The 27964-nt window shown below is 42.6% G+C and overlaps 1 protein-coding gene across 1 annotated transcript in view; it reads left to right on the top strand.

Annotated features, from left to right (window-relative positions):
- Positions 1-27964, top strand: part of TENM2 (teneurin transmembrane protein 2) — a 3459878-nt gene that overhangs the window by 3260654 nt on the left and 171260 nt on the right. The window contains 2 exon segments of the mRNA XM_021076712.1: positions 1234-1429; positions 8769-8870. Of these exon segments, the coding sequence (XP_020932371.1) occupies positions 1234-1429; positions 8769-8870 (298 nt within the window).

Genomic DNA, 27964 nt, shown 5'->3' with positions numbered 1-27964 from the left:
GCTGAAAGAGTTTCATATTTAATTGCTGGTTGTTGGGAGGCCAGGCATTGTGAGGGCATGGGCATTGTACCCGAACACATCTAGGTCTAAATTTTTGCGTGTTCACCTAGTCAACTGTGTGACTTTTGATCTGTTGCTTGACTTGTCTGAGCCTCAGTTTTCTCATCTGTAAAATAAAATACAGATATTACCTATCGTACAGGGGTTTTGCAAGGATGAAATGATGATGCTAGTGGTGATGATGATGATAGCTCACATGTATTTTGTGTTTGCTCTGTGCCAGGCACAGTTATAAATATGATCTTATTTCTCACAACTACCTATTACATAGGTACTATTATTTTTGGTTTTGTCAAGGGGAAAACTGAAGCAAGGACAGGTGAAGCTAGTACATATCAGATTCCCTTCCAGGTAGTCTGGCTCCTAAGCCCTCTTTCTTAACAGCTATGCTATATCACCTTCCCTTAGTGAATAATCAGTCGGTGGTATCTGGTAAAATAGCTCCATACTTCTTACCTGAAATTCTTGGGAAGCCAGATGCATTCTGGAATTCAGAATTTGGGGAGTTATAAAGAAAGTTATACTTGGCATATATTGTATATTATATAATACCCCACTGGGGATTGGAGCAAAACCTTTCTCTCTCTCTCTCTCTCTCTCTCTCTCTCTCTCTCTCTCACCCTCTCACCACATACACAAAGAAGGAAAAAACATAAAAGCAGAAAAGAGATTGTGACCTGTAGTCATAAAACTAAGCAATAAGCATAATAAATGTTGACTGTTATTACAACTTTTGTGACTCCTGTTTTACATATAATAAAATGAGCTTATGGTAAACTATACTCAGAAGTATCTCGGGTTGTGATGATTGTTGTACAACTATAAATGTAATAAAACTCATTGAGTAATTTTAAAAAAAGAAGCTATATCCCTCCTCAGCTATGGCTCATGAGTACATGGAGGCTGAGATGAGTTAAATGATCTCTGAAGTTCTCTCCAATCTGGACACTACATGTTTCTTTAGAAAAGATGTATATTTTATGTGTCTTGTTTTGTTTTTGTTTATGAAGAATTATGTCTGCTTATTAAACTTGAATAAACTCTTAGCCCTTTAAAAAAAAAGAAGAAGAAGAAGAAGAGTTATCTCTCAGTTAAGTAAGGTGTGGTAGGGAAAGCTGCTAGTCACAGGACCAGGTCTGTACCCCTGTGTCACACGCTCTCTTCTTTTCCTAGTATGACTTCATGGAGCGTCTGGATGGGAAGGAGAAGTGGAGCGTGGTCGAGTCGCCCAGGGAACGCCGGAGCATACAGACCCTGGTTCAAAACGAAGCCGTGTTTGTCCAGTACCTGGACGTGGGCCTGTGGCACCTGGCCTTCTACAATGATGGCAAAGACAAAGAAATGGTTTCCTTCAACACTGTAGTCTTGGGTAGGTACGGGCTCTCTGAGGTGATAGGTCGTGAAGGGAAGGATGGAAGGGACTGGCTTCTCTGATCAAGTCACATCATCCAAGGTGGTTCTACTGTGTAGGGACCAATCAGCATCCTTAATTTGGGCCTCAGAGTATCATCCTCCTAAAACTAACTCTGATTAAAACACGCATGCTTATCATGCATCATGGATGATCCACTATGAGTCCCAAGGATTGAGTTGTGGTGATCTTGGGTGCAGCCATCTGGCTTAAGCCCTGGCCACACAACAAAGGCAAATCATGGACTTTTGCAAGCCTCAGTTTCCTCATGGTAAAATAGAACTAATTAGGACCTACCTCACAGGACTACTGTGAGAATTAAATAAAGTACATGAATAAATCCCTAAAAATGTAGTAGAGCCAGTCAAGACCATTCATGTCAGGTCAGAATTTCTCTTAAAAGTCAAGGAAATTAAAACTTTAAAAAAAAAACTTTAAAAATAAAGCAGGAAAAAGATATAAACATAAGAAATAAATCATATTTTTGTTCCCAAGTAAGTAAATCTCAAAAAGCTTTAATCAAGCATTTGTTATTTGGGACATGTTTTAGCACTACTTTTTAGTAGCTATTGAGGGAAAAGCTAATTTTATCCAAAATTTCCCTTTTAGATGTGCATACAGACCCCTTAGAGGGCCATTGGTTGAGAATATTTCATGCTGTTTTTCTCAAGTAAACCCTAAGAAGTTTAACCATCATGTCACCTATAAATATTTTCACTACATTTATTTTGTCATTAGGTTTTCATCTTTCTTACTACTGACAATAACTGACCCAGAGTAGAACCTCTCTGAATCAGGGCAGATTGTTAGACCCATTTCACAGAGGAATAAACTGAGCTTCAGGAAACTGAGTCCCTCAGGGTCCCAGGTTGTGGAAACAGTGGACACGACATGGGCTTCTGGGCCTTATTGATCGCTTTTCTACACCAGATTGTCCCAACAGCATTTAGTTATGGATCTCAAGGTCCACTAGAGAAACCTAGATAAGATGGTTGATCCAGGATTAAATACTATCTTTTCTTTCCCACATTCTAAGTGGGAGAGTCACACATCACCCTGAACTACATTTGCATGGTGTACGGAGAGGTGCTGACCTTGTCCCTGAAGCAAGGGATGGTATGACATCATGCATGGGACGCATCTGGAAATGAGTTGGCAGTCACTTATGAGAGCTGATGATTTTTTAAGGGCACACCTGATACAGTTGTATTCCTGTTGACTGCATGTTGAGAACATTTATAATGGTTTCATGGATTTCTCTGAGGTGTTCCCTGATTCTTGAAAGAACTCTATAAGCCAACCCGAAATTCAGGTGGCAGCCACCACTTAAGAATGACACAAAATCATGTAGGATTTGGTACTTACCATTGCATTGAAATTAATGCTTATTCCCACTGCTAAGAAAGGATTGGCCCTAGTAGGGCTAGCTACTTGCTGTAAAGCAGTGTTTGGCATGCCAGTTCTCATGGGCTGTGTCTGGCCCACTGCCTGTTTTTATAAATAAAGTTTTATTGGACCATAGCCACGTTCATCTGTTGACACATTGTCTGTGGCAGCTATAACAAAGTTGAGTGATTACAACAGAGACAGTTTGGCTCATAAAGCCTAAATATTTTCTTTTTTTTTTCCTTTTTTTTTCTTCCTTTTTTCTTTTTTCTATTTTTGTCTCATAGGGCCGCACAGGCAGCATATGGAGGTTCCCAGGCTAGGGATTGAATCAGAGCTATAGCCACTGGACTACACCAGAGCCACAGCAATGCAGGATCTGATCTGTGTGTGTGACCTACACCACAGCTCATGGCAACGCCAGATCCTTAACCCACTGAGCAAGGCCAGGGATCAAACCCACATCCTCATGGATGCTAATCAGGTTCGCTAACCATTGAGCCACAACAGGAACTCCAGCCTAAATATTTTCTACCTGTCACTTGACAAAACAAGTTTGCCAGCCTCTGCTCCACACTAATGGCATAAATTTTGTATCACAAAAGTCACTGGAGAGGTCTTGCACAGTAAGGGAAAATTTCCATGATCAGGCTATTTAACAACAGGGGGGTGTGGAGTAAAGGGATAAAAACTACATCTCAAAGCAACTGGCAAAATAGTTGGAGCTAGTTTGAGATATTGAGATTAAAAAAAGCAACCTTTCATTTAAGAATATGATGAGAAATGATATTCTTTTCATTGCCTTGTGTTTAAACATGATGAGAAATGATATCCTTTTTGTCGCCTTGTATTTTTTAACCTCAAAGCCTTGACACACATAATAGGATACCCCACACACAGCAGCTGGCTTAGCTGGAGTCTACAAAGACTGGGTGGAATGGTTACCAACAAAAACTATAACAACTGCACATCCATAGAGGGGTGACCACATGCCAGCCCCTGGACAGGCCCTTTGGGAAAGTGGCTCAGCCAACTCACAGAGTGACCACAGGAGGTCAGTACAGCCAGTGTTCTATTTTCCAGCTGAGGAAGCCCAAACTCAGAGAAATCAAACAACTTGGCCAAGGCCACACACAGCTAGCAAGACGTGGAGTCAAGACTCAAACTCTCCAAGAGCCTGTGCTCTTAACCACTGGATTGCTTTGGGTTCCAGCCCGTTAAATCCCCGTCCACACCACAAGCTGTCTGGGGTCATGTTATCTAAGGATGGCTCTGCCCTCCCGCATGGACACAGAGTGTGGTAGTGAAAGACCCTTTCCCCAGGCCATTACCCCCACTCCCCTGTCGGAGCTGGGAGCAGCAGTTCTCCTCAGAGGATTTCCCTTGTCTGGACTGGAGCTCAGAGAAAGTCAAAGGTAATCGGTCTAATGGTTGGGCAGACATCGTGATAGAGCAATGATAGTAATTGGCCTGAAATGTAGGGAAAAGAACAGTGTTTTATGTGGTTCAGAGATTCTCCCACACACATCTATTATCAGAGAGTTCTCCATCAAGAGCAGCCAGGAGTGCCAAAAGCCCCTGTGATATGAAACAGAAGGAAAGATGTGAGACGGGTGTCAACCAGCTATCACGCTAAATATACCTTTGACTCAGGGAAGTCTTTTGATGTGTTTTGGAGAGAAGCAGCCTGCTTTCAGAAATGAGTTTCATCTCAGGGGACAGCAGAGGAGCAATCTCGAGGCATGGCACAGACTTCTAGGAGGCTGACCTCCGCCTGGGTAAAAATCCCATTTCCTGGCCTCACGCTCGTTGTCTGCCATTGTTTCCTCAAGAAAACTTCAACCAGGTCGACAAAAAGGAAAGCTGATAGGATTTCAAGCATAATGTTTAATTGAGTTTTGGAAAAGGGAGACGGAGAGGGATGGGCCCCTTTTATGGTTCAGCAGTATCACGTGATTATTTCTTCCCTCCGAAGCTGTAGAAATGCTTCAAAGACCTGGGGGAAATTGAACGAAAAATACTCTCCATTGCAGTTTTTGCTTATTTTGGATCCTCGTACCCTCCTAGATGCCTGAACACACGCACACATGCGTGTACCCACATACACACACACTTCAGCAAGTAGTTACCAAGGACCTACTGTGTGCCAAGCATTGAAAATGAGCATTACAGCTGATCCACAACAGTGGACTTCCCATTGTGACTCGGCTGTAATGAACCCGACTGGGATCCATGAGGATGCGAGTTCAATCCCTGCCCTCTTTCAGTGGGCTAAGGATCCAGTGTTGCTGCAAGCTACAGTGTAGGTCCCAGGTGCCACTCAGATCTCTGTGGCTGTGGCATAGGCCGGCAGCTGCAGCTCCAATTAGACCCCTAGTCTGGGAACGTCTGTATGCTGTAGGTGTGGCATTAAAAAAAAAAAAAAAAAAAAAAAAGAATAAATCTTAGTGAACAGTTCAGATTTGGTCTCTTCCTCATGGAGCTTGGTGAGAGAAGACAGGTAAAGGAGCAATTATAGGAATTAGGAAACATAGAGGAAAAGGTAGAAAACCCAGGTTGAAGGAAGTAGAGAAGGAAGATGCCTAGAAGCTAAATGCTTTCTAAACAGAGACTTAAGGAGAAATACCTCAGCTAAAGGGCAGGGAGACCTTACAGCCCAACACAGAGCCTCTGCAAAGACCTCCGTGCCTTTCCACTGGGACTGGGGCACCAAAGAGCTTCCTCTCTTGGCTGTTCTCTGCCTGAGCAGATTTGAGAACATGGGGCTTTGACCTCAGCGATGTCACTTCCCACCAAACCACCCCTAGACCCAGATGTTCAGTGGGAATCAAGCACTACCTTGCTGTCAGAGTGTCTTCTGAAAATGCAAGCTGGATGATGCCATTTCTGCATTTATTTTTATCTGTTCCCATTGGTCCCAAAATAAAATCCAATTCATCCACCTGGCCTCCAGAGCCCTGGATGATCTGGGTTCCCTCCAAACTCATTTTTGGTCATTCTCTTCCTTTTTGCTACCCTCCAGCCATGCGAGATCCAATTCTGCTCTCTTCCACCTCAGGACCTTTGCATAAGCTCTTCCTCCTGCCTGGAATGCTCTCCTCCTAGCTTTTCACTTGGCAGTCCCAACTCCCACTCATATGTCACCTGCATAGAATAGAGGGGCCTCCCTGACCATCCCTTCTAAGGAGCTTCTTCCTCTTACTCACTGTCACTGTATCCTGCTCTCTTCCAAGCATGTATCACGATTTTTATTTTAAGTGATTTTTATTTTAAGTTTATTTTAAGGGAGGGGGGCTGGATTCTCTGTGACAGTGAACATTCTGTGGGGGCAGGGACTGTGTCTCTCTTAGCTGTCATTGTATTCACTGGTGCCTTAGAGGGTGCCTTGCACAGAACAGGTGCTCAATTAATAACAGAAACCATATGTTTGGAGTTGCTGCTGTGACACAGTAGGTTAAGAATCCGACTGCAGTGGCTCAGGTAGCTGCAGAGGTGTGGATTTGATCCCTGGCCCGGCATACTGGGTTAAAGGATCCAGCATTGCTGCAGCTGCAGCTTGGATTCTATCCCTGGCTTAGGAACTTCCATATGCCACAGGTGCAGCCATAAAATTCATTCATTCGTTCATTAAAATGATCATAATCAATTAAAATAAAATCATTTTAATAATAAAAATAATCAATTTTAAAGTAAATAATTATTTTAAAAATAATTAATTTAAAATAATAACAATAAAGTAAACCAGATGTCAAGCGCCATGACAGGTCTGAGATCACTCCCTAATTGTAAGCTAACACAGTAGCCAGCCACAGTCCCATAGATGTTATCAGAAAGGGAGACACTCCTGGGTCAGAAACAGAAGACTTTATTCCTCAGAGCGTTGTAATATCCAGATTATCAGCACATGTGCCAGTTTTCCAAGCCCTGGTTCTCAAGAGGGCAACACAAACAGAGCCAGGTGATGCCTGCACATGCACTGGGTTGCATTACAGGAACGAAACTCTGAGTTGACTGCACCTGAGTCCCCAACTGGGCGGTGAGCTTACTAGTTCTTTTCTCCAGAGGGAGACATTATCTTTATTATACTGGACAGTAACTCAACCTACCCTTTGCTCTGGAGACAGACACCATCTCTGTCTCCTGAGGCTGTTTATGGACAGCCTTTGAAAAGGTAGTCTAAAGCTGAGGCAGTCAGACACATGCCTCTGCTCATAAGACATTCAGAAACACAAGAGACCTGTGGTGGATTGTCTCCTAACATCATAGGAAATTGCTGATTTTTTTTGACCTGCACGAACAGCTCCTTCATATGACTCTGCCTAATGCTTTTGGAAGGAAGGACAGATAAATGAAACGAATTGATAGCCACTTGCATGCTTCTCAGCCCATCTTGATAAGAGCCAGCCTCCAGAGTGCCTGTCGTGGCGCAGCGGAAATGAATCTGACTAGTATCCCTAAGGATGCTTGTTCGATTCCTGGCCTCACTCAGTGAGTTAAGGAGCCAGCATTTTGGTGAGCTGTGGTGTGGGTCACAGATGTGGCTCATATTCCACGTTGCTGTGGCTGTGTTGTAGGCTGGCACCTGCAGCTCCCATTTGACCCCTAGCCTGGGAACTCCCATATGCCGTGGATACGGCCCTAGAAAGCAAAAAAAAAAAAAAAAAAAAAAAGAGCCAGCCTCAAGGAGTTGAGCCTGAGGTGTTCATTCATTGTTAGACACTAAAAAAATTGTGGCTTGATACTGATTTTGGAAAAGCAGATACACTGAGTTCTCCTCCTACCAGAAACCAGCCACAGCCTGGTTTTGGAAGAAGAGAGCTGAGAAGTGAAATACCATGGAAAGAAGGCACTAAAGCATGGTTTATTTTTTTCAGCCCAGAGTGGAAATAAACGGGAAATTCAGTTTAAGGGAAAACTTCCCTTACCAGTCTCAAGTGACTCCATTAGAGACAATTAGACTTCACAGTCTTTCATACACATCACCAAGCCAGTGTCCCTAACTCCCCAAGGACTGTGTCATGTCATCTTAGGGGCACAGTGGCTTTTTATCATCTTGGTAATTTAGAACCTGAAAGTCTAAATGTGTTTATTTGAATGTAAGGCAAAATGAGGATGATAATAATCATCATTTTAAAAGAATATGTCTATTTCTGTGCAGACCCAAATCAACATGAAAAAGTTCCAAAATGATCCCTTTGAAGGCATTACTTGAGAGTACACATAGTGAGGTAAATCATGAAATAAGGTAGCTGTGCAGGTTACAACAAGGGTGAACTAATTGATTTTCATGAAAAATAAGATCTGCAAAAAGCTAGGCATAAAAGGACTTTGGTGTCACCCCAAACCTACTGCTTAATGGATCCCCAAATTATGCCAAAATTGATCAAGCTTATATGTTTAGACTTTTCTTCCTTAATACAGGGGATTTTTTTACTTTGCAAATCTGAGACCAGGAGCCACCGCTGTCATTTGGAGAATCACTGTCTATAGCTGAGGCTAAAAACTGATGCCCCACATCTCAGACCAAACCTCAGATTGATAGGATGATATTGGGGGCAGGGTTGGGGCCTCCAGTGTTTAAAAACTTGCCAGCATTCAAACATGGGTCGTTTCCATTTTAAATCCAGATAAGTAGTTTCTTTTGGAAAAGCAAAAATTGCAGCAATATGAGCTCCATGTTCCTGCCTGGGCTAATCACATGGAGAGCAGTGGTTATAGCCATGCATTGGCCATGTTGCCCTAGTCCCCACCCCTCCCTATTCTCCTGCTTTACTTAACTTCTTCCTACCAGTTGTCTGTAGACATCTGAGGCTACCGTCACTGCTCATGAAACACAGTGGGTGACTGACTATTAAATGGCTTCACCAGCAGGCAGAGGAAAAGATAACTGCTCACTTTTTCTCTTTTTCAGATTCAGTGCAAGACTGTCCACGTAATTGCCATGGGAATGGCGAATGTGTGTCCGGGCTGTGCCACTGCTTCCCAGGATTTCTAGGAGCAGATTGCGCTAAAGGTATTTGCCACCACTCCCCTGCTGTGATTAGAAAACAGAAAATGGGCTTCTCAGAAAGGGTAGAAGAGGGGGCACCAAAGTAGCCTCCCCAGCAAATTCCACTGAGATATCTTATAAGCCCATGCCTATTAGAAGTCCTTGCCCTTTGGCAGAAGTAGGGTTTGATATATGACAATTGGCTGATAGACCTGGGCAGTTATCCTTGGCATTGAGGTGTGCTGAGAAGAAAGATTTGCTAAAAATGAGATGGTTGGATTTCCTGTAAAAGCAGAAGTGAATTACCATCACTCCTTTCTTATAATCATTAACTTCTGTGTAATGGAAGATTAAGCATCTCAGGGTTAGTAAATTTCATTCATTCTGGCCAGCTCTGCTCTTAATCTAGGAAGTGCTATTTATCTTGGTGGAATCGGTTTTAAATTGTATTATTAATTTATCTACACTGCTTTGCACAGAGTGACTGGGGCCCTGGGATTCTTGGGGGAAAGATAATATAAGAAAGAAAATGACTCTGGCAAGAACAGGGGACTTAGGGGCTGTATACCTAGCTAGCAAGAGACCTTGACCATGACCTTCAGGTCTAGCGGAGAGCAGAGTTTCTCACTTTTTAGACTTGGTATACACACATGTGCATGCACAGCAGTACATGATCTAAATAGAGCCATAAAATTGAAAAAAAAATTTGGAGTTCCCGTCATGGCGCAGCAGCAATGAATCCGACTAGGAACCATGAGGTCGTGGTTTCAATTCTTGGCCTTGCCTAGTGGATTAAGGATCTGGCGTTGCCATGAGCTGTAGTGTAGGTCTCAGACGTGGCTCGGCTCTTGCGTTGCTGTGGCTGTGGTGAAGGCCAGCAACTGTAGCTCCAATGCTACCCCTAGCCTGGGACCTCCATCCTACTTCATGTTTCTTTTCTATTCTGTCCTATTTCATTTAAAAAAAAAAAAGGAAAGGAGCTCCCTGGTGGTCTAGTGGGTAGGATTTGGTGCTTTGACTGCTACCGCCTGGACCCTGCTCTGAGAATTAAGATACCACATGAAGTCACTGCATGTTGCAGGGGGGGAAAAAAGGAAAGGAAATACACTGACACTCCACCCACCAGTGGGTCTGAAAACAAAGTGATGAAAAGGTTACTGGTGCTTGCTCGGGAGTCAGACATCCCTGGGTTCCAAGCCCAAGGTCCACCATTCAGGATGTCTTTGACCTTGAGCAAGTGATCTAGCATTTCTGAATCTCGATCTCCTCCTCTGCAAAAGCGATTCCTTCCCAAACTCATTGTAAGGATAGAATGAGAGACCACACACAAAGCTTTTAGCAGAACACACGGTAAGCCACACAGGGTTTATTTTTACCATCATTTATTTACATAGCGTATGTTTACGTATATGTTCATAAAGTATTTTCACAATTTTATGTGCTCTTCACTAAAAAAGACCATCCCACCCTGACATTCTGAGAGAGAGGCCGTCATCCAAAAAGCCACTCTGTACATGCTAAAGAGTCCCACTCCTTTCCCCCACCCTCACCGCAATTGCCTGGGAAAATCATATTTCAGATATTCACAGTATTTCAAAGATTTGTAATTCGCATCCTTCTGAAGCCTGACGAGAGAATAGGACTGTTTTGCGCCCGACGTTCTGGATTTGATCGCACCTGTGTGAGACTAATTCCTAAATGACACCACCTACGTTCCTATCCTGGGCCACATTATACTTCACACTCCGGTTGAAAGGTTTGGTAAACCTGCCAGATACAAAAGGAAAAGAGAGCACGAGCCCCCCGCCCATTCTCTGGGCTGCTTTTCACCCTAGCCCACTCTGCCCGGTGGCATGTGGACACGTTTCCCAGTAGACAGCGGAGCCCAGAGCCTCTACCAGCCAGCCCTTTACTCAGGTTCTGAGGGGCCGTGCTGGAGGCAGGTGGATGACACAGTGTATCACAGTGCTGAGTGCTTTTCCTAGCGGAAGGCTTTAAAGGAGGGAAAACCTCAATAGCCTTTGAATGGCTTTCCTTGCGTAATCTAATTTTCGTAGGAGTGAAGGCATTAATGAAAGGAAGGACAGAATAGTCCTTTTATCCATGGCTGCAAATGGGTTGAACCCTCAGCTGCATGGCCTTTGAGCTGTAAATGTATATTAACACTGACACACATCGATGTATTATTAATCCTAAAAATCATGTGTGCTCCGGCTGCACATCCAGGGACTGGCCTTTCAGCCCTAAGTACTCCAGCCATTTAAGAACGCTGCGCTCTCAATCCATTTGCAGATGGGTGTCCATTCTGCATTATGGATCTGTAATGGGGTGTGCATTTAGCCGCTTAAAAGGCCTCTCGGTATGTTTTGCATTCACCACCTGTACCGTGGCTGGGTGCACACTCCAAGTGTGCATTAGCCATGGTGTATAATTGATCCTCGCGAAAAAAATATCGAGTGGCTGTTAAGAGTAGTTACTCCTGCATACTCAGAAGCTGTTCCTGAAATCGGCCTTTGAACTTGTTGTGTATTTTAATTCAGCTGTCGATGCCTACAGGGGACAAAATTGAAGCGTTTAAAGAATCAAATTGCTTTCTCCTTGTTCCCCCATCTATTCTTGGCAAAGTTGGCTAAAGAATGCATTTAGATGCAAACTATTACTTTTGGAATGGATAAGCAATGAAGTCTTGCTGTACAGCACAAGGAACTCTATCCTGTCTCTTGAGATAGACCATGAAGGAAGACAGCATGAGAAAAAGAATGTATATTTATGTATGACTGGGTCACTATGCTGTACAGCAGAAATTGACACAACATTGTAAATCAACTATACTCTTAAAAAAAAAAAAAAAAAAAAAACAGAATGCCAGGAGTGTCTCCCTCTTTGCCCTAAAGATGTTTCTTCCTTAGTGTTTTTGAAATGAGCACAGTTTAAGCTCCTTCATTAGCAGCAGCAGTGTTGGGAAACAGGCTAACCCCTCATTTCCCAGATGTCGCTCTTTCATGTACCACCTTTGTGATTTTTTTTGCCAAATTCATGAGCCATCAGTATTTTTATTTACTTATCATATTTTTTAAGGTACCCATTAGGTTTACAGAGATAAGTTGATTTTCAAAAGAACAATGTCACAACCAAAAGTTAAAAAAGAGCAAACTGGAATCAGTAAACAGGAAATGTTAGTGATGCTTTTTAACCATATTGAGAAAGGAATCTTTTCACTGCCCTGAGCCTTTAGGCCAAGGCGGCTTCTCACACATTCATTTCATATCAAGGATCCCAAAGTGGCCTGAGCACGCATGAGCCAGCTTGGCTGCTAGAAAAATGCAAGCCTTGAACATCTCATCTCCTAAGTAGAGGCTCCGGAAAATTACAAACTTCACTACCCCCACCTGTGTGATCAAGAAACCATCTGAAAAGTAGACACACAGATTTAACTCTACCTGCTTCAAATGGGTAAACCTAAGGGTTAGCGCCTGGTTTACTTACCTGTGGCTTGTTCAGCCTCCACATCAGATAGTTTTCTTTGTAAGAATAATAGTTACTAAATATTGAAGCTGTACCAGGCATTGTGTAAAGTACCTAATATACATGCTATCTTATCTGTTCTCCTGTCAACACTGTGAGATAAATCCTATTTTAACCACCCCCTCAATGTTTTAAGCTTTTAGGATTGAGACCCTTTTAGTCTTGCAGACAAGTTGCATAAAGAATACATAGAGTTCCCAGAGTTCACCGTAGCTTCGCCTAATTTCAACATTTTAAATTACTTTTAAATTTGATAATTTAAAGTTCAATTATCAAAACCAGGGAGTTAACATTGATCAGTGCTATTGACTGATTTACAGACGTGTTTCTGGTCCAGATCCCACATTATGTTTAGTTGTCGTGTCGCCTTAGTCCCCTCCAATCTGCAAGGGCTCCTCACTCTTTCTTTGTCTTTCATGACCTTGACTGTCTTGAAGAGTACTGGTCAGGTATTTTTCAGCCTGTCCCTCAGTGTGGGTTTATCTGATGTTTTCTCATTAGATTAAGGGTATGACTTTTTCACAAGATGCTGTGTCCTCCTCAGTGAATCCTATCAGAGATGCATTTCTGATCTATAATAAGAAAAAGATTAAGGAATTCCAGCTGTGGTGCAGTGGGTTAAGAATCCAAGTGCAGTGGCTCCGGCCACTGCAGAGGCTCTGGCTCAATTCCAGCCCAGGAACTTCCATATGCCACAGGTGTAGCCATAAAAGGGAGGGAGAAAGAAGGAAGGAAGGAAGGACGGATGGACAAAGGAAGGAAAGAAGGAAGGGGAAAAGATTAAAATGTAGGGTTGTGGGTGTGAGGGTGTGTGTACCCCTTCCTCCCCCTCAAGGCATAAGGCAGAGATGCTTGGAAGGCTGTCTCCCATTGGTCCTGCACAATCTGTCAGTGACGATGACAAATTGCCACTTATGAACAACTTTGGAGCCCAGGGAAGCTCCTAGGTGTTTAGCAGGGAGTGACCTGGAGCAGACAAGGTAAGGGAGTGATACTAGCGAGTGCAGAGAGGAGCGACAGCTGGTCCCTGGGCCCTTGCTTCTCTGAACAGTGATGCCATCTCCTGGCTCTGGCGCACGGTCACATCCCTTCTTTCTCGATAAAAGCCCTTAGGAGGGCCCAAGCGAGGTCCTCCTCATCACAGACTCACTGCATGCACCTCTGTTCCTTCCCCAACAGTGCACCCAGGCCGCCTCGGGCCTGCCAGTTCCTACCCCTGCTGGCAGCTGGCAGACTCAGGCCCTCCTGCCAGGGGGAAAATTTGCCACGTTAGCAAGCGAGATTCCCATCACATCCAAGCGGCCGGGTGTGTGTCCAAGTGACAGAAATCTGGATTTCCTCTGCTGACCTCACGCTGCACCCGCAGATGCACAGTGCAGCTGGCAGCTCCTCGTCTCCTAGATGAAGCTGCCAGTCTGCATCGGGCATCTGAAGACATCCTCCTCACCATGAATGGAGGAATCAGCACAAATTTGCAGTCATTCCACAGCCCCCTCTGCACTGGGGACTCAGAAGTCAAAACGGAGCTGACCCTCACCCTGAAAGGATGCCTAAGGGTCCAACACCTTTTTCCAAGTCGGTTGAGGGGAGTGAACTTTTTCGTGCATCCAGAACATATTTATTGTATGCCTGCTATGAGCCAGAAATACAGTGAGGGGCAAAGAATGCCAGGACCTGCCTTCTGAGAGCTTCAGGTCTGATGGATCCACATGATAAGCCAGTGGGAAAGTATGTGTAAGGCCAAAGCACTGCATTGTGGACTCTGAATGCTACAGACATTCTTAAAGAGAAGAGAAGGCAAGTTTATGAAGCAGTTAAGTATGGATCTATGAAAATAGCCAATTTCATCAGGTAATGTGGAGAAAATTCCATGGAGAAAGAGTCTAGGAAAGGAACTACACTGAGCAGTACCTTCCGGTATCATTGATTGCCTAATGCAGAAAGCAACCTGTTCAGATTCAGAGCTTGAGGAAAGATGGCATTTCTTTGCCAATAACTTGTACCTTTTCCCCTCAGGTGCCTCTCCTGTCCAGCTAGAATTGTGCTTATTATTTAGCTATTGTTTAGTTGATGTCTTTTGCTATTATTACTAATCCCCTTGCATGACTTTCTCATCACTCTGCTTTTATGACATTTGTTGTGGGCTAGATACTTTTTAACTCCGATTCCTTTTTCTTTCATTTACTTTTATTTGAAGGACTGTCATTGACTTAAGATGCTTCCTTGAGTTGTATGTAAAGCACTATTGCCTTTCAGAAGCTATCCAAGGCTTCCGATTATTTTGTTTTGACACTAGATTCTCAGATGTGTATTTGGCATTGAGCTTCAGGCTGCAACCGGCAGCAAAAGTTAACACACCAGAGCCTTGCTCGTTAGGTAATGCTTGTTTAATAGCGATTGGAAATGACAATGCCTGCCACTGAACAGCTGTCAGGGGAGGCCCAGAAAGGCCACAACTACAGGAATATAGAGTCTTCTCTTTAGAGTTTGGTCTCTGCTCCTACCCAATTTCTGTGGTGCCTTGACAAAAGAGAATGGGGATGTTGCCATTTTTCTTCTGTATCCTGGCAAATGGCCCCACTACCCAGTCCCTCTTGGCCAGGTTTTAGCACTAAAGTCAAATCATTGTTATCATCATCATTGCTGACATTTATTCAGTTCTTACTATGTGCCAGCCATTACACTGAGCAACTACATGGTTATCTCATTTAATAGTTAATCATCTTATTTTAATTTTTATTTTGAAGAAAGGTCCTTTTACGTATTTTTTAAATAAATTTTATTAGAGTTGACTTAGGAAGTTGCATTAGTTTCAGGTGTACAGCAAAGTAAATCAGTTATGCATATTCATATAGCCATTCCTCTTCAGATTCTTTTCCTGTGTAGGTCACTATACAGAATTAAGTAGACTTCCCTGTGCTATACAGTAGGTCCTTGTTACCTATTTTATATATAGTAGTGTGTATATGTCAATCACAAACCCCTAATTTATCTCTCCCACCCCCCATTTCCCCTTCGGCAACCGTAAATTTGGTTTCAAAATCTTTGAATATGTTATCTGTTTTGTAAGTTCTTTTGTATCATTTTTGTTAGATTCCACATATTAGTGATTTCATATGATATTAGGCTTTCTCTGACTTATTTCATCTAGTATGATAATCTCTAGGTCCATCCCTGTTGCTGCAAATGGCACCATTTCATTCTTTTTTATGGCTGAGTAATATTCCATTGCATATATATATCACATCTTCTTTCTCCAGTCCTCTGTTAATAGACAGTTAGGTAGTTTCCAAGTCATAATTGTAAATAATGCTTCAATGTACATTGGGGTGCGTGTATATTTTTGAATTATGGTTTTCTTGGGATATATGCCTAGGGGTAGGATTACTGGATTATATGATAGTTCTGTATTTAGTTTTGAAGAAACCCCCATACTGTTCTCCATAGTGGTTGTACCAGTTTACATTCCCACCAATGGTATAGGAGGGTTCCCTTTTCTCTACCTCCTTTCAAGCTTCTATTCTTTGGAGATTTTTTGGTGATGGCCATTCTGACTGGTATGAGGTAGTAGTTTTGATTTGCATTTCTCTAATAATTAGCCATGTTGAGCATCTTTTCTTGTGTGTGTGTGTGTGTGTGTGTGTTGTTTGTTTGTTTGTTTGTTTGTTTTGGCCATCTATGTCTTCTTGTGGAGAAATGTCTATTTGTATCTTCTGCCCATTTTTTGATTGGATTGTTTGTTCTTTTGATATTGAGCTGCAGAAGATGTTTGCATATTTTGGGGGATTAATACCTTGTCAGTCACTTCGTTTTCAAAGATTATTATCTCATGTGGGTTGTCTTTTCGTTTTGTTTTCAGTTTCCTTTGCTGTGCGAAAGCTTTCAAGTTTAATTAAATCCCATTTGTTTATTTTCATTTTTATTTCCATTACTCTAGGAGGTGGATCTAAAAAGTATTGCTGTGATTTATGTCAGAAAGTCTGCTGCCTATGGTTTCCTCTAAGAGTTTTATAGTATCTGGTCTTTTGTTTAGGTCTTTAGTCCATTTTGAGTTTATTTTTGTTCATGGTGTTAGAGAGTGTTCTAAGTTCATTCTTTTATATGTAGCTGTCCAGTTTTCCCAGCACCAATTATTGAAGAGGCTGTCTTTTCTCCATTGTATATTCTTGCCGCCTTTGTTACAGATTAGTTGACCATAGGTGTGTGGGTTTATTTCTAGCTTTCTATCCTGTTCCACTGATCTTTATTTCTGTTTTCGTATCAGTGCTATACTGTTTTGATGACTGTAGCTTTGTAGTAAAGTCTGAAGTCAGGGAGCCTGATTCCACCAGCTGTGTTTTTCTTTTCTCAAGCTTTCAGGGCTATTCAGGGTCTTTTGTGTATCCACACAAATTTTTAAATTTTTTTTTCTAGTTTTGTGGAAAATGCTGTTGATAATTTGATAAGGATTGCTTTGAATCTATAGATAACCTTGGGTAGTATAGTCATTTTGACAACGTTTATACTTTCAGTACAACAACATGGTATTTCTTTCCATCTGTTTGTGTCATCTTTAGTTTCCTTCATCAGTGTCTTAGACTTTTCAGTGTACAGGTCTTTTGTCCCTTTAGCCGGGTTTATTACTAAGTATTTTATTCTCTTTGATGCGATGGTAAATGAGATTGTTTCCTTAATTTCTCTTTCTAATCTTTCATTGTTGGTATATAGGGATGCAGGAGACTTCTGTGTATTAATTTTGTATCCTGCAACCTTACAAAATTCATTGATGCTCTCTAATAGTTTTCTGATAGTATCATTAGGATTCTCTGTGTAGTATCATGGTGTCTGCAAATAATGACAGTTTTACTTCTTCTTTTCCAATTTAGATTCCTTTTATTTCTTTTTCTTCTCTAATTGCTGTGGCTAGGACTTCCAGAACTATATCGAATAACAGTGATAAGAGTGAATATCCTTGTCTTGTTCCTGATCTTAGCAGGAAAGCTTTCAGCTTTTCACCATTGAGAATAGTGTTAGCTGTGGGCTTGTCAATATGTGGCCTTTATTACCTTGAGTAGAGCTCTTTACACCCACTTTCTGGGGAGTTTTTATCAAAAATGGGTGTTGAAGTCATCCTATTTTATAGATTACTCTTACCTCCTTTTATAGATGAGGGGAAATGAGGCACAGAAAAATTAAGCAACCAGCTCAAGAGCACTCAGTAAGTGGTATTGATAGGATTCAAACCAAGCGATCTGGCCTGGACTCTTAATGCTAGACCAGCCATGGGACTGATTAACTTCCAAAGATGTGAAGTATAAGGAAGGTGGTCTTTGCAAGCAGTTTGCATGGTGGTTGCACACTAGGATTTGGGTTTGAATCCAAGAAACCTTCAGGAAAGGAAACCAGGGTTTACGAGGTAGAGAGTAGAAAAGCAGGTATTTGAAACAAAGTCTGTTTGACTTCAGAGCCTGTTGCTCTGAACCACTCTCCTTGCAGCCACCAGCTAGGATATTCCATCAGCGCCCTCATCCCATCCTTTGTCAACTCCTATTTCATCGACCTTCAACACACTGTGCTCCAGTTTTCCTATCTTCACAGCCACTGCCCTGTTCACTTGGCCACCAGATTCTTCCTGGTCATATTCCTTCTACTCACCACCTCCAGCATTCCCCCTGAGCTCTTAGGAGCATGACACTGCTCTCCTCATACACCTTCAGTGTCTCCCAGTTGCCATCCACAATTGCTGTTAAACTTTGGTTTAAAGATACTTATTTGGGGAAGTTGTTATAAATGCCTATTGCCAGGCTCTTCCCCCAGGACAGCCAGTTCTGAATCAGTAGCACTAGTGCATAGCTCAGGCATGTACATTTTTAATTATCCCCCCATGGGGCTCTTATGCAGGTGGTCAGGGACCATATTCTGAGAATAAAGAATATACTTCTTTCAGGGTCTTACGTGATCTAAGCTCCTTAGATCCATCTCCCCCTAAGTCCCATATATCATATATCCCAGCTACTTGTCACTCATAAACATGATGGCCCTGCTTCTTCTTCTCTGCTCATGCCATTATCTTGGCTAGAATGTCCTCATCCATCCTAACCTTTCCTATCAAACTGCTGCCAATCCTTGAGGACCAAGCTCTGAGGTCACCACCTCCCTGATGCAGCCCCAGAGAGGACCCTGAATCACACAGGACTTGGTGACACCTTGACAGTGGCCCTCCATGCTATGCCATATTCTAGCTGGATGGTTCCATCAGTTTCTCCTGCCTGATCACATGCTTCCCACAGTTTCCTTTGTGCCTCTCTGCACCTTGTTTGATACTCAGGAGGAGTAGGTGCTCTCTAAATGTCTAGTGGCTTGAATTTAGGGGTCAGGGATCATACAAATGAAGATATTGCTGGAAAATGTGCAAGACAAAGTGAATGCTAGAAAACAAGATTCCAGTTGTCAGATTAAGCATGCAGGGATAAGTCAGCCAACATAGAGATACAAACTGTAATGAAGGAAGAGAGAGGGCAACTGAGGGAGAGAAAAAAGGAGGAAGGAACAAGAGTTTACAGAAAAGAAATAACATTCATTCTGCAGTTTACCTGCATTACATCAGAAGGGCACACGTAGCAATGAAGAGTGGAAAGTGCAGAGCTGGAATTGGCCAGGTTGGAATAGGTGCTCCTCTGTTAACTGTGCCCATTTTAGAAAAGTACTTCACCTCTCTGAGCCTTCGTTTTCTCATCCATAAAATTGGGGCAATAGCAATACCACCTGTTGGATTGCCAGGAGGACTAAAAAGCAAATACATGTAAAGCATATAGAACCATATTTGGCATGTATTAAGTGCTCCATAAATATGACCCAGCATTAGTCTTCACAAGCCTTTGAAATCATTATTATCCCTATTTTACAGTAGAAACATAGACTTAGAGAAAGTAAGCTGCTTGCTCAAGGTCACACTGCAGGCTAAATGTTGAGGCCATGTCTGGTGAACTTTGAAGCTTGTGGCCCTAACTTGGTCTTCCTAACTTAGTGGGAAGACCCCCTGAATGGGGGGGCAGTGACCACTCACTCTCACTGCCCCCCACAGACAGCTCAGCTGTCTGACTCTCCTGGCTGGCTTTGCCACTGAACCTGCTCCCTCCAACCCCGCAACCTGTTTCCCATCCATTCTGTTGCTCCCCTCAGTGGACATCTGTGCTCAAGAGAGGAATGGCAAGCCACCTCATCCCACCAGTGGTATGGGGCCCTCCCCAACACCCCAGAAAAGCTCTCCTCAGAGCGTCCTTGGCAAAGAAGCCGCTTTCCCTCTCACAGAAGGACTCACTTCTCTTAATGAAAGATGATCCGTCTGCCTGTCCTTCCTGCAATAACCACGGGCATCCCTTCAGACCCTCCATTGTCCCACCCATCTCCCTCTGCCAGCCCAGCTCCCCCCATAACCCTCTTCAAGGCAGATGAGAGGAGCCACAGCTATTCCCCACAGGAACCACTCCACAGCCCATTGCTGAGAGGCTGAGATTCCCCTCCTCTGCCCTTTGACCTGAGAATTTTCAGGAAGTCCTTGGCAGCAAGGACCCCAGAGGTGGGGCTTAAAGCCATGCACTTGACTCATGCTTTGCAGAGAGGATCCCCACTCAGCAAAGTCACCTTTGAGAAAATAGTGTAGGAATCTCTGTACACAATTGAACACGAAGTGCCTGCCAGGCACAGTGCAAAGGATTTCCTAGGAATGATCTTGTTTTATCTTCACGTCATGCATCGTTATCATCCCCAGTTCACACCTGAGGAAACTGAGGCTCAGCAAAGTGAGGGTACTCGACAGGTATGACTTTCAAACCTACTCGTCAGAATCATCTGTTAACATACAGCTTGCTGGATTACCCCGAGAGCATCTGATCCTATAGGTCTGGGGCACTTGCATCACTTTAGGGAGCGTGTTAAAAATCCAAACCCTCAGGCTCCATGCCAGACCCTCTGAAACAGAATCCCATTCTAACAGGAGCCCCAGGTGGCTCAGGTGCACATCCAGGTCCAAGTCTGGATGACATCACCCTTGGACTCTGCTCATACTGCCTGGAGGCAACAGAAATAACACTTTGACCTTCCTTCTTCCCAGTTTGCCAAGCAGGTGTAGAGGACACCTGCCTCACCAGGTTGGAAGCTGCCGTGCCCTGTATTTGGTGCCCTCATGTGAGTTCATGCCTCCAAAACATGGCTGCTCCCACTGTTCGTCATGCTTATTGCATATCCAAACACAAATCACTTTGCAGGACCTACCTCAGTCAGCCCTCCCCCAAATCAAATTGCTTCTGAGACTAAAAACTTTTTTCTCTACTAGGTAAGTTGTAGAGTAGTCTTAGTCTTAACCCGGGGAAACTTGCTGTAGGTGTGATGCATACAGAGTTGGTAAAGTACTCTGGTTTTAGAGAAAAAGAAAAAAAAACTTCCCTCTTAAATAAACTGGGCGTTCCTATCATGGCTCAGTGGAAACAAATCTGATTGGCATCCATGAGGACACAGGTTTGATCCCTGGCCTGGGATCAGTGGGTTAAGGATCTGGCGTTGCCATGAGCTGTGGTGTAGGTCGCAGACGCGGCTCAGATCTGGTGTTGCTGTGGCTGTGGTGTACGCCAGCAGCCTCAGCTCAGATTTGACCCCTAGCCTGGGAACCTCCACATGCTGTGGGAATGGCCCTAAAAAGGCGATAGATAGATAGATAGATAGATAGATAGATAGATAGATAGATAGATAGATAGATAGATAGAAAGAAAGAAAGAAAGAAAGAAAGAAAGAAAGAAAGAAAGAAAGAAAGAAAGAAAGAAAGAAAGAAAGAAAGAAAGAAACCAGTCTTTAGAGAGAAGGTTGTCTGGCATGGGTGATGGGAAAGAGAGTGTTTCCCCCATCTCTCATCTCTTTATGATGTGATGCTTTGAACAGTTTTCTCCTAATATAAATAATGTTGATCAAGTCATATCTATGGATTACTTACTACGTGTCAGGCACTGTACAGAGCACTTCACAGGCATTATCTCATTTCATCCTCTTAAAAACTTTGTGGGTTAGGGAATCCAGAATTCTTGTCCCACTTCAAAGATAAAGAAATTGGGGCGTTCCCTGGTGAGGTCTAGTAGTGTTTAAGACTCGGTGCCTTCACCACTATAGCCAGGTTTGGTCCAGAGTCTAAGAACTGAGATCCCACATCAAGCCAAAGAATTTGAGGCTGAAAATAAAGTATCCACAGTCACACAGCTGGTGAAAGCAAAGGGAAATTCAGGCTAACACATAAGCCTACATTGCCTGGTACCTCTCCTACCTCTCTGCTTGCTCTGGAGACAGCAGTGAATAAACAGACCTTCCTCTGGTGCTTGTGGATAATGGGACACCACTAATTTGCAAGCTCATCTCAATGCTTGAATCACAGTAAGAATGAAAAGCTACTTTGGTGTGGACTTGAGCTGCAAAAAAAAGCTTACTCTGTACTTTGAAAATGTTAAATATTCATTGTGTAATTGATGCTGTTCAGTCACACATACACATACAAAAAAAACTTGGACTTTTTAAGAACAGCTTAAGCACTTATCGATTGAGAACTTTTATAACTCAAAATGGAGGCATCCTCATATCTCTACAGGTATTTTAAATGAATTGAATTAATCATAGGCTTAAAAGTCTCTTGTGATCTTCGTTAACTTCCCTGGGTTTAATTAAAACATCTGTGCACTTTTAATTTATCGATTCATCCAACTCATATGTCATGTTTTTAACACACCCCAGCATGCTCTGCATCATTTTTAACCCGATTTCCACTTAACTAAAGCAATTAAATTCACCCCGGATTAATTAAAGCATCCATACTTTCGTGCTTAAGTCAGCGTGTGCTTCTTTCCCCACATGGCTCCTGAATGTCAGAGATCTGACACACCTGATAAGTTTTTCGTCCTTCTGGAAATTCTTCCCTGAACCGCTTCCTTGCTTATTAATGTGCCATTTGACAGATCAGGATTGAGGAAGTGGGTGCCCCTGAATTTTGGCCCTCTGCGCTGGAGACGCCCCCATCTGTCAGAGGCATCCTTCTCTTTCCTCTCTTCACGGGGATCCTGCTAGATCCAGTCCTTGACTGAGACCAATGGGAGAATCTAGGTGCTCCAGGCAGGAAGGTTGGGGGCCGGGGGAGGGTTCGGGTCAGAGGCCATCATCATGATCAGCATGGCAAGTGATCTTTGAAATTGTAATTTCATAATTGCTGCTTGGTTCTGCTTTCCAGCCTCCTTGCTCTTCCTGCAAAAATTGTCCTTTCTTGTCCTGCCCATTTAACAGGGAGGGAAAACAAAGGCATCGAGGTCAACAGGCTTCTGGGTTGGGCACAGTGAGCCAGGGAGCTATTCAAAGAGGCATGAATGTTCCTCACAAAAGCTAATTTGGATTTCTGCCCCCACCCACCATGACAAAGCCTGTCTCCCCTCAGCCATGGCTGCATTGGGGTTAGTAGGGTTTTAGATGGTTTTTTTTTCCCCCACTCTGTAAGTTAAAGGTTATTTCTCATTTTTTTATCTATAATAAAAAATTGTTATAGATAATTTAATTGCTAAGGAATCTAGCAATCTTTTCATTCTTTTATTAGCAGTTTGTGTATATATGTCCTTTGCCAAGGTTTTCATTCCTTTGTCTTTTTATTGATTTTTGAGTTCTTTGTGCATATCAGATATCAAGATTTACTCTGTAAAACGTGTTACAAATATTTTTTCCCAGTGCTGCCAATCCCTTGATTTTGTTTAACGTGTTCTTTGTCATACAGAAGATTTAAATTTTAGTGATCAAATCCAATCTTCTTTTCTGTCTTGGTTTCTGGAATTTGTCTTTTTACATATCCTACTCCCAAGAAAATAAAATGAGTCTTCAATATTTTTTCTAACACTTTTGTAGCTTTTTTTCCTATTTGATTATTTAATCTGTCTCAGATTTATTTCTGAGTAGAATGAGCAGCAGAGGTCAGACTTCATTGTCTGCCAGATATGTTGCTAATTGCAACGACCTAGCAAGAAGCAAAACTTGCCTTTCCTGACTTCTGCTCAGCACCAAGCCAAATCCACAGTCTGGAGAGACAACAGGACACCAGTTTTGGTTTCAAGGACACTGATATTTGTTTGCATCACTTTCATGACCCAAATATTAAATCCTCACTTGCTTCAGTAAACTCTAGGTATCTTTATTTCTCCATCCCTTTTTCCTACCACCTAACCCAGCTATTAGCACATATTAGGTTGTTCATAAGTGCTCATTGACTAACTGGGATATGAGGCCAACCAACTGTTAGTACTACTTGGACAGTTTACCCAGAGTACTAGGTTTAAGTACCCTCAACTCTCTTTTCCAGAGGGGTTTTCAATCAGATTTCCAAATCATTTTTTAAAGACACATTATTTCTTTTTTTTTTTTTTTTGGTTTTTGGTTTTATTTTAATTTTATTGAAGTATAGTTGATTTATAATGTTGTGTTAATTTCTGCTATACATTAAAGTGATATATATATATATATGTTCTTTTTTGTATTATTTTCCATTATGGTTTATCATAGGCTATTGAATATAATTCCCTGTGCTATACAATAAGACCTTGTTATATGAGGGGAAAAAAAATGTTTATTTATGTATGACTAGGTTACTTTGCCATATAGCTGAAATTGACACAACTTTGTAAATCAACTTTCTTAATAAAAAAAAATTTTAAGGCTTTGTTATTTACCCATCTTATATATAATAGTTAGCATTTGCTAATCCCAAATCCACCCCTTCCTGACCCTCATTCCTGCTTAGCAACCATAAGTTTGTTCTCTCTGTCTGTTTCTGACTCATAGATATATTATCTGTGTTATATTTTAGATTCCACCATATAAGTGATATTACATGGTATTTGTCTTTTTCTGATTTATTTCACTTAGTATGATAATATCTAAGTCTATCCATGTAGCTGCAAATGGCATTATTTAATTCTTTTCATGGCTAATATTCCATCGTATGTATGCACCACATTTTCTTGATCCATTCCTCTGTTGATGGACATTTAGGTCGTTTTCATGTCTTAGCTATTGTGAGTAGTGCTGCTCTGAACATAGGGGTGCATTATCTTTCCAAATTATAGTTTTGCCCAGGAGTGGAATTGCTAGGTCTGTTTTTAAAGAGATACATTGTAAGTTTCTCCACACATCTAGCCCAGCCCACAGATGACTTGTCAAGATGCAGGCATTTTTACTGCGTCTGTTGTGGATCTGACCGGGCCTCTTCAACTCCTTCTACCTTCTCTCCAGGCAGTCTCTGTATGGCAAATGCCAAATAGGTGAAACTTGTGTTACTTAAAACAGCACAGTAGTGCCCGTTGTGGCTCAGTGGTAACAAACCCAACTAGTATCCATGAGGATGCTGGCCTCACTTAGTGGGTTAAGGATCCAGCATTGCCATGAGCTGTAGTGCAGGTTGCAGACAAGTCTCAGATCCTGCATTGCTGTGGCGGTGGCTGGCAGCTGTAGCTCCAATTCTGCTCCTCACCTGGGAACTTCCATATAATGTAAGTGCAGCCCTAAAAAGCCAAAAAAACAAAAACAAAAACAAAAACAAACAAAAAAAAAAAAACAGCAGACATGGGTGGCTTGTCCTATTACTTCCCAGTAAGTAAATAATACTAACAATTCATTTCATCCCTTACAGAGCACTTTGGGGAGAGAAAAAAAAAAAGCTGCATCTTGATCATTAAAATGAGCTTTACACCATTTAGGTAAATCTAAATTGTGTCATTTTTTTGTCATCAGCCTGTAAACTTGTCAGTCGTTAGTGGCAGCAGTAATTTACTTTTCTTCGGCACAAGTCTTAAAGCTTCCATTTACCAGATTTAGTAAAACAGGAAGAATCACTTTGTGCAAACATTTTAATTAATTTTAAATAGAAGCTTGAATGTGCATTGCTCTGCTACTGTGAGGATTTAGGAAGAGGAGAGACATGGTCATAAAACTTTCCACATGTGATTTTGGAACAACCTCCCACCCACAACAGAGAAGACTAGGGGGAGAAAAGGATGATGTCTTAGCATATGGAAGTTCCTGGGCCAGGGATTGAATCTGAGCCACAGCTTCAACCTATGCCACAGCTGCAGCAAAACTGAATCCCTTTTTTTTTTTGGCTTTATGGCCACTCCCATGACATATGGAGGTTCCCAGGCTAGGGGTCAAATCAGAGCTGTAGCCACTGGCCTACGTCACAGCCACAGCACAGATCCAAGTCACACCAGCGACCTACCCCAGAGCTCACACCAACACCAGATGGATCTTTAACCCGCTGAGTAAGGCCAGGGATCAAACCTTCATCCTCATGGATACTAGTGAGATTCATTTCTGCTGAGTCACGACAGGAGCTCCATTGCTGGATAGTTTTTAATCCACTGAGCCGGGCTTGGGGTCAGACTCCCACCTCTGCAATGACCAGAGCCACTGCAGGTGGATTCTTAAGCCAGTGCACCCCAGCAGGAACTCCGATGACGTCTGTGAGCATTATCTGATGCTCTTGTGGTGGGGGGGGGGGTGCATTTGGGACCTCCGGCATTTTTACTTTTATTAATCCTTGAAGTCAGTTGGGAGATTCAGTTCGGAATTTCACAAAGGAACATCTGTTCATTACAAAGCAGGTGTCAACTACTGTTCTGAGCCCTCAAACATGTTATCACACTCAGGGTTCCCATCAGCTCTGAGAGACAGTTTTTTGATGAGGAAAGTGGGTCTCAGAGAAGTACAATAATCTTGTCAAAAGTCCACAGCTGGGGAGTGCCTGTTATGGCTCAGCGTAGTATCCATGAGAACACAGGTTCAATCCCTGGCCTCACGCTCAGTGGGTTAAGGATCTGGCATTGCCATGAACTGTGGTGTAGGTCGCAGATGTGACTTGCATCCCGAGTTGCTAGGGCTATGGCACAGGCCATCAGCTCCAGCTCCAATTCAACCCCTCACCTGGGAACTTCCATGTGCTGCGAGTGTGGCCCTAAAAAAAAAGACCGAAAAATAAATTTAAAAAGCCCACAGCTGATAATGGGTTAGGATTTGAACCTGGGTCTTTCTAGCATCAAAACCCTTGTTCTCTCTGTTCCATGTTACTTCCAGGCAGGTGGAGTCCAAATTTTTTGTCCTATGAACCTCTTGTTTTAAAAAAAATCATGTATATTTAGTGATAGCAAAACCGTAAGAAAAATTACTAATACAGGAAGTCTCCCCTCCACATGCAGACTCTCAAATGAGAACCAGGCTGAGCCTTACATACTATGATGCTCTGGGTTGAGTTATGTCTGAGAATGAGTCAGTTACCCGGAGGAAAGGAGTTCTCCACGCAGGTCAGCCCAGTGACCACTGGAGGGCGCTTATCTGGCATTCGCACTCTGCCTCCTGACAAATGGGTTCCTAGAGAGTTTCACTCTTCTTTAATCTGCCTCCTGCTTTTTTATGTGACATCAGCCAAGCCTGTCGAGTGCCCTGCTTTCCGGAGAACATCACAGTGTTTTGCATTTTTTTATCACACTCCTGGTGAGCATGCAGCAAACATATTGAAGGAAGGCTGCATTTAGAATGTGGAAAACTCTCTGACCTGACTATTCTCCATTTTTTTCCCTGAGTAATTTAAGTAGGTCACATTTTAAATTTGATTTCCCAGGCACCTAGTTTTAAATAAAATCCATTCTTACCTTCTAGACAATCCTTTTTTTTTTTTTTTTAACCGATCGGAGTTTATGCAGGAGACAAACAGTTTCAGTATGAATAAAGAAAATAATCCTGTGTTTTATAGTTAATAATGGCAATAATTCTTTGCTCCTGACTTTTTACCCTCTTCCACCTTTTGCATAGAGGTTGGGTACAGTGTGAGCCCAGTTGTGGTGATTCGATGTCGCTTCCTCTGCCATCCAGGACAGGTCCAACATATAACAAGTCAGAAACAGCCCTTGGAAGTGCATCTCACTAGATATAGGTTGCCAGGCATCTCGCTGTATTCCTATTTCAGTGTTCAAAGGTGGAAGTGGGATGAGAAAAGATGCTGATTCTAGTCTTCCAACCAGGAGATATTTTCAGCGTCACCTAGCTCAGGAATGGCATGTGAGTTTTCTCTTGCCCACCAACTCTGTCTGCTCCCAAGTGCCAGCCGGGGCACTGCATAGAAGGCCTTCAGGCTCTTTCTAGGCTCAAGAGGACAAGATGCCACGATCTACCCCTGCAGAGGTGCAGGAAGGGGGAAAAACAGGTCACGTTATCTCAATCACCATCCCTGACCTGGAGCTTAGCATGAGTCTTCATAAGTAACTGACATGGAACCAAGTTCTTTTGTCCTGGAAACCCTCTCAAGAGTTTAAGAAAGCCCATCATTTCTTATATTCATTCAAATTTTCACAGTCTCTAAGGTAAATCCTGGGCACCCTGGGTTCAAAACTCTTTCCTCTACCCTCTCTCAGCCCACCAGCATGGACAGCAGCTCTGTAGATCTCTCTGCTCGAGTCTCTTGGAAATAGAAGGCATGCTCCCTACATCTAGAGAGAGTTTATCTAAATCTAACATGTGGCTTTGATGTTCTCCCTTTTGAACTCATCCTACTGGTA

This window comes from Sus scrofa, chromosome 16, assembly GCF_000003025.6.
Source record: "Sus scrofa isolate TJ Tabasco breed Duroc chromosome 16, Sscrofa11.1, whole genome shotgun sequence".
Lineage (NCBI taxonomy): Eukaryota > Metazoa > Chordata > Mammalia > Artiodactyla > Suidae > Sus > Sus scrofa.
Note: the sequence above shows the minus strand (reverse complement) of the source record. Positions and strands in the feature narration are given on the sequence as shown.